General features: G+C 42.4%; 1 protein-coding gene across 1 annotated transcript in view; it reads left to right on the top strand.

Moving 5' to 3' along the window:
* Window positions 1–11,201, top strand: part of LOC130293278 (nicotinamide N-methyltransferase-like) — a 45,323-nt gene extending 34,122 nt beyond the window's left edge. The window contains exons 2-3 of the mRNA XM_056541782.1: window positions 6,367–6,574; window positions 10,764–11,201. Of these exons, the coding sequence (XP_056397757.1) occupies window positions 6,367–6,574; window positions 10,764–11,184 (629 nt within the window). The 3' untranslated portion in view covers window positions 11,185–11,201. The remainder of the gene's footprint in view (window positions 1–6,366; window positions 6,575–10,763) is intronic.
* Window positions 11,202–13,578: the final 2,377 nt, after the last annotated feature.

The following is a 13,578-nucleotide window of genomic DNA, read 5'->3' as shown; positions in this document are numbered from 1 at the left end:
GAGCTGTGTGTGTATGTTGGTGTAGAGCTGTGTGTATATGTTGGTGTAGAGCTGTGTGTATATGTTGGTGGAGAGTTGTGTGTAAATGTTGGTGCAGAGCTTTGTGTATATGTTGGTGTAGAGCTGTGTGTATATATGTTGGTGCAGAGCTTTGTGTATATGTTGGTGTAGAGTTGTGTGTATATGTTGTTTTAGAGTTGTGTTTGTTTATATGTTGGTGCAGAGATGTGTGTATATGTTGGTGTAGAGTTGTGTGTATATGTTGGTGTAGAGTTGTGTGTATATGTTGGTGCAGAGCTGTGTATATATGTTGGTGTAGAGTTGTGTGTATATGTTGTTGTAGAGTTGTGTGTATATGTTGGTGCAGAGCTGTGTGTATATGTTAGTGTAAAGTCGTGTGTATATGTTGGTGTAGAGTTTTGTATATATGTTGGTGTAGAGTTGTGTGTATAAGTTGGTGTAGAGTTGTATGTATATGTTGGTGTAGAGCTGTATGTATATATGTTGGTGCAGAGCCGTGTGTATATGTTGGTGTACAGTTGTGTGTATATGTTGGTGTAGAGTTGTGTGTATATGTTGGTGTAGAGTTGTGTGTATATGTTGGTGCAGTGCTGTGTGTGTATATGTTGGTGTAGAGTTGGCTGTATATGTTGGTGCAGAGCTATGTGTATATATGTTGGTGTAGAGCTGTGTGTATATAATGGTGTAGAGTTGTGTATATATGTTGGTGCAGAGCTGTGTGTATATATGTTGGTGTAGAGCTGTGTGTATATGATGGTGCAGTGCCGTGTGTATATGTTGTTGTCGAGTTGTGTGTATATGTTGGTGTAGAGCTGTGTGTATATATGTTGGTGTAGAGCTGTGTGTATATGTTCAGTGGCGTTGCTAGGGTTGGTGTCACCCGGTGCGGTAGAAAATGGTGTCACCCCCATACCTCCCCCCTCCCCCCAGTAAGTTTTTAGCCTGTTGTGACAGACACCACTGTTCTAGCACATTGTGAGAAATTCCAGTATAATAATCAGATATACCAGTTGCCACAGAATGGGAAAGTGTTAAAGAAGTTTTCACCATTTAAATATACAGCTCCCAGAATTACTTAAAGGGGTACTCCACTGGAAAACATTTACTTTTATATCAACTGGTGCCAGAAAGTTAAACAGATTTTTAAATTACTTCTATTTAAAATCTTAATACTTACAGTACTTATAAGCTGGTGTATGCTCTACAGGAAGTTGCGTAGTTCTTTCCAATCTGACCACAGTGCTATTTGCTGACACCTCTGTCCATGTCAGGAACTGTCCAGAGCAGGATAGGTTTGCTATGGGGATTTGCTCCTACTATGGACAGTTCTTGACATGGACAGAGGTGTCAGCATAGAGCACTGTGGTCAGACAGAAAATAAATTAAAAAAGAAAATAACTTCCTGTGAATCGCTTATACAGCAGCTAATAAGTACTGGAAGGATTAAGATTTTTAAATAGAAGTAATTTACAAATCTGTTTAACTTTGTAGCACCAGTTGATTAAAAAAAATGTTTTCCAGTAGAGTACCCCTTTATGCAGTGGTGAGGTTATGCTGGGAGTTGTAGTTTCACTGACCATAACTGTAGAACTGACAAGCGACTACAGCTCTGATAGGACACAGAGAGGAGAATGTACAATGATATCAGTGACGTCTTCTCTATAGTCTTCCCTTATCTAATTCAGATGGTACATACCGCCTGGTCCAGCTAAAACTTCTCTCTGCAGAATGTGACGCCCAGACGTCTCCTCACTATGTCAGCGCATTCTCATCCTCTATATGAAAACAATTATTATTATAAACCTGCCAGACACTGTATCCTCTAAATATAATACTACTACACTCTTTGATTATAAACCTTCCATACACCATACCCACTGAATATAATAATACCACACACTGTACATTCTTAATATAATACCATCACATACTGTACCCTCTGAATATAAATCTGCCACATACTGTACCCCTGAATATAATACTATCACATACTGTACCCTCTGGATATAATACTACCATATACTGTACCCTCTGAATATAAATCTGCCATATACTGTACCCCTGAATATAATACTATCACATACTGTACCCCTGAATATAATACTATCACATACTGTACCCCTGAATATAATACTAACACATACTGTACACTCTGAATATATTACTACCACCCACTGCGCCCTCTGAATATAATACTTAGAGATGAGCAAACTACAGTAAATTCAACTCGTCACAAACTTCTCGGCTCGGCAGTTGATGGCTTTTCCTGAATAAATTAGTTCAGCTTTCAGGTGCTCCCGTGGGCTGGAAAAGGTGGATATTGTCCTAGGAGACTCTTTCCTTTCCTAGGACTGTATCCACCTTTTCCAGCCCACCGGAGCACCTGAAGGCTGAACTAATTTACGCAGGATAAGCCATCAACTGCTGAGCCGACAAGTTCGTGACGAATCGAATTTACTGTAAGTTCGCTCATCTCTAATAATACTACCACAAACTGCGCCCTCTGAATATAATACTACCACCCACTGTGCCCTCTGAATATAACACTACCACAAACTGCGCCCTCTGAATATAACGTTGCCATACAGTGCACCCTCTGAATATAATACCACAACCGCAGTAACACCTCTCAACATCCGTTAGCTGATGCTATTACCACGGGAGGGGGGTATTGGTGGTGTTGCTAGTGGATGATCGGGGTGCTACTACTGGGGGGGGGGGGTGTTGCTGAAGGATGATGAGGGTGCTACTGGCCATCCCCCCTGGCAGTATCACAACCATCATCCATCGGCAGGATCATCCTCCTGGCAGGAGCACCTCCATCATCCACCATCAGGATCTGCTGATGGAGGTGCTGCTGGGGGGGGGGTAGTTGCTGGCGGATGATGAGGGTGCTACTGCCAGGGGGGGGAGCATTAGGTAGGCAGCAGTTCCCCCACATTAGGTAGGTAGCAGTTTCCCCACATTAGGTAGCATCTTTTCCCCACATTAGGCAGCATAGATTCCCCACATTTGGTACCAGTTTCCCCACATTAGGTACCAGTTTCCCCACATTAGGTAGGTACCAGTTACCCCACATTAGGTAGCAATTTCCCCATATTAGGTAGCACAGATTCCTCACATTAGGTAGCAGTTTCCCCACATTCGGTAGCACAGATTCCCCACATTAGCTAGCATAGACTCCCCACATTAGGTAGCATAGACTCCACACATTAGGTATCATAGACTCCGCACATTAGGTAGCATATACTCCGCACATTAGGTAGCATAGACTCCCCACATTAGGTGGCATAGACTCCCCACATTAGGTAGCATAGACTCCCCACATTAGGCCGCAGATTACCTTGCAGGTTACCCACAATGCGTCAAAGTCTCCCCACACACACACACACACACACACACACACACACATGCACACACACACAAAAAAAAACACATACAACACAGAGAGACACACACACAAACACACACAGTCAGAGAGACACACACTCACAGACAGACACACAGAGTCACACAGTCACACACACACAGAGTCACACACAGAGTCACACACACACACACAGAGTCACACAAACACACAGTCACACACAGAGTTACACAAATACACAGAGTCACACACACACACACACACACTCAGAGGGTCACACACACAAACATAGATAGAGACAGACACACACACTCACCCATCCAGCGCAGCGATCCTTCTCACCGGGCGCAATGCGAGTGACGTAACTGACGTCCTCCTGCGCGGCCATGCGGTGTGACGTCAGGCCGGCGCAGACGTGGGAGCGGAGGCCGGGCACAGTACTGGTGAAGGTGAGGGGGGGAGGGCGTGATGACGGACGGGCGCACTGAAAGGGGGGGGGGGGTTGCTAACGGACGGGTGCACCGCACACACAGCACAGGGGGGGGTGCTGACGGATGGGAGGCCGGTCGGGCACATAGGGGGGTGTCAGTGTAGCTGGGGAGGGGGTGTGGGTGCTGCGGAGCGTCTTGGTGTCACCCCATTAGGTTGGTGTCACCCGGTGCGGGCCGCACCCCCCGCACCCGGGTCGCAACGCCACTGTATATGTTGGTGCAGAGCTGTGTGTATATATGTTGGTGTAGAGCTGTGTGTATATGTTGGTGTAGAGCTGTGTGTATATGTTGGTGCAGTGCTGTGTATATATGTTGGTGTAGAGTTGTGTGTATATGTTGGTGTAGAGCTGTGTGTATATGTTGGTGCAGAGTTGTGTGTATATGTTGGCGCAGAGCTGTGTGTATATGTTGGTGTAGAGTTGTGTGTATATGTTGGTGTAGAGCTGTGTGTATATGTTGGTGCAGAGTTGTGTATATATGTTGGTACAGAGTTGTATGTATATGTTGGTGTAGAGCTGTGTGTATATGTTGGTGTAGAGTTGTATGTATATATTGGTGTAGAGTTGTGTGTATATGTTGGTGCAGAGCTGTTTGTATATGTTGGTGTAGAGTTGTGTGTATATGTTGGTGTAGAGCTGTGTGTATATGTTGGTGTAGAGCTGTGTGTATATATTGATGTAGAGTTATGTGTATATGTTGGTGTATAGCTGTGTGTATATATTGGTGTAGAGTTGTGTGTATATGTTGGTGTAGAGTTGTGTGTATATGTTGGTGCAGAGCTGTTTGTATATGTTGGTGTAGAGTTGTGTGTATATGTTGGTGTAGAGTTGTGTGTATATGTTTGTGTAGAGCTGTGTGTATATATTGGTGTAGAGTTATGTGTATATGTTGGTGTAGAGCTGTGTGTATATATTGGTGTAGAGTTGTGTGTATATGTTGGTGCAGAGCTGTGCGCGTTAATGCTTGCGCAGAGCTGTGTGTATACCAAGGGCAACAGGGCAAAACATTAGTGGATTAGTAAGTATTCTTATATATGCCTAAAAGTTGTGCTGAACATAAATGTATCCACTCTCCTAAGTATATGGGATAAGGGTCAGATCGCTGGGGGTTTGACCACTGAGTCCTCCGCAATCTCCTGTACGGGGCCCCGGCTCTCTTTATGAAGCCGCGGCCAACACGCCCCTTCAGAGCAGCTCTAGAGATGTGTAGATTGCTTAATGCAGCGCTTTAGCTCTCCTATAGAGATATATTGAGGGGACGTTTCAGCCTCCGTAGTTGATATGTGGTAGTTGATATCTCCAATTCTGGATTAGAGGCCTACAGCGGAAGGTTTGCTCCTGTTTGTACATTGCGTACACTATTTGTGTAATGTACAAACAGGAGCCGGAAAATGCTTTAGCCTGTACGTACATTATGTACGCAGTTTGCGCACTGTACGTCCAAAAGCAGAAGACCGCTGTTTACACAGCGGCCTTCTGCTTCTGTGCTTCTGCTGCCGCAGGGGGGTGCAGCGGGGCCCGAGCCCTCTGGTAGCCCGGACCCCTTACTGGTGTACTGACTGTACCCCCCTGACGGCGGCCCTGCACCTATCCCACCCTCCTATTGCAATGCATTGAATTGATTTATCTGTGATCTGCTAGTACTACCTGCCTATGGTAGACTGTAAGAGCAGATTGGTCACTGCAGGCTCCGAGGCTTTCAGACGGCCTTCAGCTGCCGTGACTATGGAGTGGTTACCAACAATCTCGTTGCGACCCCAATACCACCAACAATGCACTGTTTTGACAACGAAATGTCTTGACAGTGGCAACTAAACAGTTAAAATAGCCCGCAACAGAGATCACCCTGTGCCACTAGTGGGTGGCACTGATTATGGAGTGGGCTTGAGTCCTTAGTCCGCTCTATACACTTTTAACGAATATGTTTTGTTATATTTTTCTCTGCTAGAAATATGTAATTGTATTATTTTATATATATAAAAAAAATTGATACAAACACTGGCATCATTTTTGGCGTATAATACTGGTAATATGTGATGCTTCTGTCCAAGGAACACATCAACCAAGATCAGGGCCTGTGTGAGGGTTTAAAGGGGTATTCCGGCTTTATACATCTTATACCCTATCCAAAGGATAGAAAATAAGATGTATGATTGCAGTGGTCCTGCCGCTGGGGACCCCCGCAATCTCGGTGCAGCCCCCAACATTCTGTGCCGGGTGCTGCCTCCGAAACGGGGACATGACGTCGCGGTCACACCCCCTAGTGACGTCACTCCACGCCCCTCCATTCATGTCTATGAGAGGGTGCATGATGGCTATGTACTAGCCATCACGCCCCCTCCATTCATGTCTAGGGGGCGTGGCCGTGACATCACGTCCCCGTCTCGGAGGCAGCACCCGGCACAGAATGAATAGGGGATAAGATGTATAAAGCCAAAATACCCCTTTAATGTATCAAATGTTTTAATATTTGGCATTTTTTCTACAGGACATATTAGAGGACATGTCCTGATTGACTTCAGCCTTGGTTCCATTATTCATCATCTATATTCAGCCTGTGAGTTTTTCAAACACATCATAGTCCTGAAGGTCAGTGACAGATGCATCCTGGAGCTGAAGAGATGGCTGGACACACGGACAGGAGCATTTGAATGGGAACATGCTGCAAAACTTCATGTAGAGATACAAGGGAGCAGGTACAGTACTTGTCCAGATACCCAGTGAAACCCACTGTAGTTGTCATTGAAAAAATATGATTAATATTCTTATCCATAACCAAAGGACAGACCAAGCTGCTGGCCACTCCCACTCAGGGATAATCTGAGGGGGGAGTAGCAACCTCTCTTAGCGATGCACCCCTTCCTATCCACATGGAGGTGTTTGATTTATAGTGGATCCTGCATACACCCAGTTAGAGGCTTTATGCCCAGAAATGGTAGAGTGAATGTGTTAGGGTCCCATCCAAAGTGAGGCCACAACTAAATGGTAGATGGGAAACACATTTGTTTGACCATAAGTGTCATAAGAGCTTCAATTTTATTTTATCAACAAATATAGAGCTATGCTGCAACTATACGTATATATATATATATATATATATATATATATATATATATATATATATAAACGGGGTCAGTACTTTCCTCAGGCCTCTCACCACAGCCAAGCCAGATCACCCTGCTATGTACTGACAAGGGGCAAACACCCCGAAACAGCTGTCTGCAGATGGGTAGAAACTTCCCTTTTGGGGAGTAGTCTGGCTTGGCATAAATCCCGATCAGCTTTTTATATTCCTTAACAGGAGCCAAGCTGATACCAGGGAACACTACCTGAAAAGGTGGTGTAATGAACTGCTTTGCATATTCCCCTATACATATATATATATATATATATATATATAAGCAGGTACACCTATAAAAATAAAATGGTGTCCTGCTCCTCTGTGGGGATTTAAAGGGGTACTCCACTGCCCCAGCATTCGGAACATTTTGTTCCAAACACTGGGTGCGGGCTACAGGGGTAGTAATGTCTCGGCCACCCCTTCATGACGTCACGCCCCCTCAATGCAAGCCTATGCAAAAAAAAATCCAAAAATGAAAGAATTTCCTCTGTATTATACAGACACTAATAAGTACTTGAAGGATTAAGTATTTTTAATAGAAGTAATTTACAAATCTGTTTAACTTTCTGGCACCAGTTGATTTAAAAAAAAAAAAAGTTTCTTATTATTTATGTAGGTGAAGAATATTTTCGGGTTCTTTTTACTTTCTGTGGCAATCATTCTTTCTGTTGCAATTTTTGCTAGTTGTATTTCTTTTTTACAGAATTTGTTCCTCTCCTTATAATTTTTTTAATGTTTCCCCACTATCTTCTTGTTTTTTTAGTCCAAATGCTTTCCTCTTATCATTTATCTTACTCTAACTGTTTTGGTTAGCCACATAGTTTTTTTTCCCTATTTCTAGCTTGTTTATTCCCATTGGGTATATGCCATTCACAAGATCTATTCAGGATGCTCTAAAAATTTCCCATTTAGCTTGTATACTTTTATTACTGAGGGCACGGTCCCAATCTATGTCACTGAGCTCCTCCTAGTTGGTGAAAATTGGCCTTCCTGAAGTCGAATGTTTTAGTAGCCCCCACTAGTAGACATCGTCTTATAGAATAAATGAAAACATATTATGCTATAGTCATTACCAAGATGACCCCCTACCTCTACTTCAGATACTATGTCTGGCCTATTGGTTAATATAAGGTCCAGATGCGCCCCACCTCTTGTTGGGTCCTGCACTCGTTGGGAAAGGCAATTGTCCATTATTATTGCCAAAAAACTGTTTCCCTTGCAGTACCTACAGGTTTTTAGCTTCCCAGTCTATATTAAGGTAGTTAAAGTCCCCCATAATAATGACGTCACCCATCTTTGCTGCCCCATCTATTTGTCCTATGATTAGGTTTTCTGCTGCTTCTATTATACTTGGCAAATCATAACAAACCTCCATCAGTAATTTATTATTCTTTCTCCCTCCTCTTTTTTTTTTTTACCCATAGAGACTCCACATAATCATTTTCCTCACCTATGTCCTCGCGCAGAATTGCCCTAAGACCGGATTGTATGTATAAGCAAACCCCTCCCCCTTTTTTACCTATACGGTTATTTCTGAACAGGCTTTACCCCTGTATATTAACTGCCCAGTCATATCTCACATCCAGCCATGTCTCACTTATCCCCACTATATCATAGTCTTCCTCCAACATTAATAGTTCCAGTTTCGCCATCTTATTATTGAGGCTTCTAGTGTTTGTGTACATGCACTTAATGCTATCTTTCCTATTTCCTTTCCTCCCCAGCTCCCTATCTACACTATCTTCCCCATCTATAATATAGTTCCCCCCCCCAGTCCCTAGTTTAAACACTCCTCCACCCTTATGGCCATCTTCTCCTCAAATACAGCTGCACCCTTCCCATTGAGGTGCAGCCCGTCCCTAAGGTAGAGCCTGTATCCGACAGCGAAGTCAGCCCAGTTCTCGATGAAACCAAACCCCTCCTTCCTACACCAGCTTCTGAGCCACTTGTTTAGCTCCCCAATCTACCACTACCTCTCTGGTATGGCACGTGGTACTGGTAGTATTTCAGCAAATACTACCATGGAGGTCCTTGCCTTAAGCTCGCAGCCTAAGTCCCTGAAATAATTTCTAATGACACTCCACTTACCTCTAAATTTGTCATTAGTGCCAATGTGTACCATTACTGCCGGATCAACTCAAGCCCCCCCAGTAATCTGTAAACCCGATTTGCGATATGCCAAACTCAATCGCCAGGAAGACAACAGACTGTTTGGTGAATCCGATATTTGTGACAGATCTGTAAATGTAGAAAGAAATATAGAACGACGGAGGGGCTCCTAGTATATAAGCGCAAAAAATACTTCGACACAAGCAGGTTGGCACAGGTTTCTCAAAGTTAGTGGGTGCTCAGCTGAAGCAAGTAGAAAACCCTTTGAAGATGGCGCTGCTGGTTTCCAGTATAGATATGAAGGATCAGACCAGAGAAGTTGTGTGAAACAAAGCTGGACCGCTTAATTGAGAATACAGCAGAAGCAAACAGGATAACGTGTTTCGGGGGAAAGCGCCTGTCTGTCCCTCTAACAATTGAGTCCCACACTACCAGCCCCTGTCTGGCTTGCCCTGCGCTCCTCCTTACTGAAACAGACACCCCTCTGGCTGTCAGGGAAGTGTCCTGCTGCAGCAGTAAAAGCTCTGAACTAACACCCCCCTCATCTGCCAACCGGTCAAACCTGTTGAGGTGTGCTAGATCAGGACTAGCCTCCCTGACCCTTATCCCATGACAAGTGGAAACTTAGCATAATAGCAAAATCTGGCACACATTCTGCTTTTGCTTAGGAAACCCTGTAGCAGTAAGCAGAGAAAACTCTAAGTAAGTATGATTTTTATTTTTTTATTTTGGTGCATGCCACTTCAGTTTGATATTCAACTAATAAACAATAAAAAAATGGGTAATGTAAAAAAAAGGCTTGAAACTTGACCTTGAACCAAGTATGAGCTCTTAAGATCTTAATAAATAGACAGCTGGAAAAATGTAATATACATAAAAGATTGTTTTTTTTATTTTTGTAAAAAAAATTTGCTAAAAATCCTCTCATAACAATTGTAAACAAATGTATACTATCTGTTGTGAAGTAACATATACATCTTAAATACATAAATCTAAATTGGTTTAGGGGTCTGAACAATCAACACATTAGTTACCTCATCCACACAAGTCACTGATTTGTATTAGTAATATATATATTTTTTTCTTATCATATTATTTATGTGTTGCTATACCATTATTTTTAGAGTTCTTTTAGCAATAAATCCAATAAATTCTTTATTTATATTCAGTTTCTTTATTTATATATCAGCTGTTTTATATAGTTACTGGGACATTGAGAGCTCTTGCTTATGTCTACTTGTACCTTGTTTTCTTCTTGGATATAGGTGTATTGCTAGCTTCTATAATGTATGTAATACGTGTGTATTGGTGAACCATCCCAGCCCTTTAAATTCCAATCTTTCCAGCACATTTAGAAGCCATTAATCCAAAGTTAAAGGGGTTATCCAGTAATAGAAAAACAGAGCTAATTTCTTCCAAAAACTGCTGCCCATCCGTCTCCACGTTGGGTGTGGTTCCGCAGCTCAGTTCCATTGAAGTGAATGGAACCAAGTTGTAATTCCACGCCCAACCTGGAGACAGGCCAGGAGCTGCTTTTGAAAGAAATTAGCTCTGTTTTTCTATTCCTGGATAATCCCTTTAACTACTGAGTTTCATACCACTTTGCTGATGTGGACTGTGACAATCACTTTCTTCATTTTACCCATCTTTTCCAGTGACCAGTCCCATGAAAAAGAAGAAAAACTGAAATCAATCATTCAGCACGTTGTGAAAATTAATCTTGAGAAGGAAAATATGACGGATCCGATAGTCTTACCACCAGCAGATTGTATCATCTGCGCTTGGTTAATAGGCGCTATCAGCAAAGACCAAGATGATTACATCAAAAATCTCAGGAAGTTCTCACGGTTGCTGAAACCTGGAGGACACCTGATATTATTTGGGGCTTTAGATACAACATATTACACAGTCGGGAAAGAAAAGCTTCACTATGTTACATATGATGAAGATTTTCTTAGGAAAGCTCTAGTTGGAGAAGGATTTATCATTGATTACTGTAAGGTTCAGAAGAAAGTCTTTGAGAGTGACCTCATTGACTATTCAGCTGTCATATGCATTTCTGCTCACAGGAAGTAGTAGGTCTGAGTAGAAACATACATGTTGGGGAGATATTCAAAAACTACTTAACCCCTTAACGACGCAGGACGTATATTTACGTCCTGCGCCGGCTCCCGCGATATGAAGCGGGATCGTGCCACAATCCTGCATCATATCGTGTCGGTCTCGGCGCTCATCAACGGCCGGGACCCGCGGCTAATACCACACATCGCCGATCGCGGCGATGTGCGGTATTAACCCTTTAGAAGCGGCGGTCAAAGCTGACCGCTGCTTCTAAAGTGAAACTGAAAGAGACCCGGCTGCTCAGTCGGGCTGTTCGGGACCGCCGCAATGAAATCGCGGCGTCCCGAACAGCTGACCGGACACCGGGAGGGCCTTACCTGCCTCCTCGGTGTCCGATCGACGTATGACTGCTCCGTGCCTGAGATCCAGGCAGGAGCAGTCAAGCGCCGATAATGCTGATCACAGGCGTGTTAATACACGCCAGTGATCAGCATAGGAGATTAGTGGGTGCAGTGTTATAGGTCCCTATGGGACCTATAACACTGTAAAAAAAATGTAAAAAAAAGTGTTAATAAAGGTCATTTAACCCCTTCCCTAATAAAAGTTTGAATCACCCCCCTTTTTCCATAAAAAAAATAAAACAGTGTAAAAAAAAAATAAAAATAAACATTTGTGGTATCGCCGCGTGCGTAAATGTCCGAACTATAAAAAGATATCATTAATTAAACCGCATGGTCAATGGCGTATGCGCAAAAAAATTCCAAAGTCCAAAAAAGCGTATTTTGGTCACTTTTTATACCATTAAAAAAATGAATAAAAAGTGATCAAAAAGTCGGATCAAAACAAAAATCATATCGATAAAAACTTCAGATCATGGCGCAAAAAATGAGTCCTCATACCACCCTGTACATGGAAAAAAAAAAAAGTTATAGGGGTCAGAAGATGACATTTTTAAACGTATAAATTTTCCTGCATGTAGTTATGATTTTTTCCAGAAGTGCGACAAAATCAAACCTATATAAGTAGGGTATCATTTTAACCGTATGGACCTACAGAATAATGATAAGGTGTAATTTTTACCAAAATATGCACTGCGTAGAAACGGAAGCCCCCAAAAGTTTTTTTTCCGATTTTGTCGCACAATGATTTTTTTTCCCGTTTCGCCGTGCATTTTTTGGTAAAATGACTAATGTCACTGCAAAGTAGAATTGGCGATGCAAAAAATAAGCCATAATATGGATTTTTAGGTGGAAAATTGAAAGGGTTATGATTTTTAAAAGGTAAGGAGGAAAAAACGAAAGTGCAAAAACGGAAAAACCCTGAGTCCTTAAGGGGTTAAACGGGTACCCCCGTGGAAAACTTTTTTTTTTTTTTTTAAATCAACTGGTGCCATAAAGTTAAACAGATTTGTAAATTACTTATATTGAAAAATTTTAATCCTTCCAGTACTTTTTAGGGGCTGTATACTACAGAGGAAATGCTTTTTTGTATTGGATTTCTCTTAAAAATTAATAGAAGTAATTTACAAATCTGTTTAACTTTATGGAGCCAGTTGATAGGAAAAAAATAAAGTTTTTTACTGGAATACCCCTTTAAGATGGAGAAGGCGTCGTTTCCTGCAGAGGGGGTGTGGTTGGCCAACCACAGGCCAGCTGGCATAGATATCAGTGAGGCTGCACAGGAAAGCACTAATCAGTACAAAATGATGGACCTATTCAGATTAAAGAAAACAAAATGGCTCTTGGGGGCAAATATACTGCTTCTTACACTTCTGAATATACACGTCTCAAACATAATGAAAGCACAAAAGACTTTAGTATGATTGCAGACAAAATTTATTTTAAACAATTGGTTAATGGGTTATTATGATCTTACTTCTTTTTTTTTTTTTTTTTATTAACCTTTTTCGAACCTAATGGGACCTACTATGATTATCTGGGACATGGGTTATTCAGAGACTTCTTACTTTCTGTATTATGTTTCGTTTTTTTATTTGTTTTCTTAAAGGGGAACTCCACTGGTAGACATCTTATTCTCAATTCAAAGTATAGGGGATAAGATGTCTGATTGCAGGGGGTCCGGCTGCACTTGGCGTTCTAAACAGACGCCAGGTTCCTGCGACAGTGGTAATGACATCTCGGTCACGCCCCCTCCTTTCATGTCTATGGGAGGGGGCGTGTATGCTGACATGTCCCCTCCCAAAGACATGAATGGAGGGGGCGTGACGTCACGAGGGGGCTTGGTCGTGACGTCACCATCACACCCTCCGGCTCCGAGCTTTGTGAACAAAATGTTCAGAACACTGGAGCACCGGATTACCCCTTTAAATTCTGAAATCTATTCAACTGTATTCAATGCATTTTGAATGTTATGTTGCAGCCTTCTTAAATAAAAAACAATAACAAACAA

Source organism: Hyla sarda, chromosome 10 (genome assembly GCF_029499605.1).
Source record: "Hyla sarda isolate aHylSar1 chromosome 10, aHylSar1.hap1, whole genome shotgun sequence".
NCBI lineage: Eukaryota > Metazoa > Chordata > Amphibia > Anura > Hylidae > Hyla > Hyla sarda.
The sequence above is the reverse complement of the archived record's forward strand: the minus strand, read 5'-3'. Positions and strand labels throughout refer to the sequence as shown.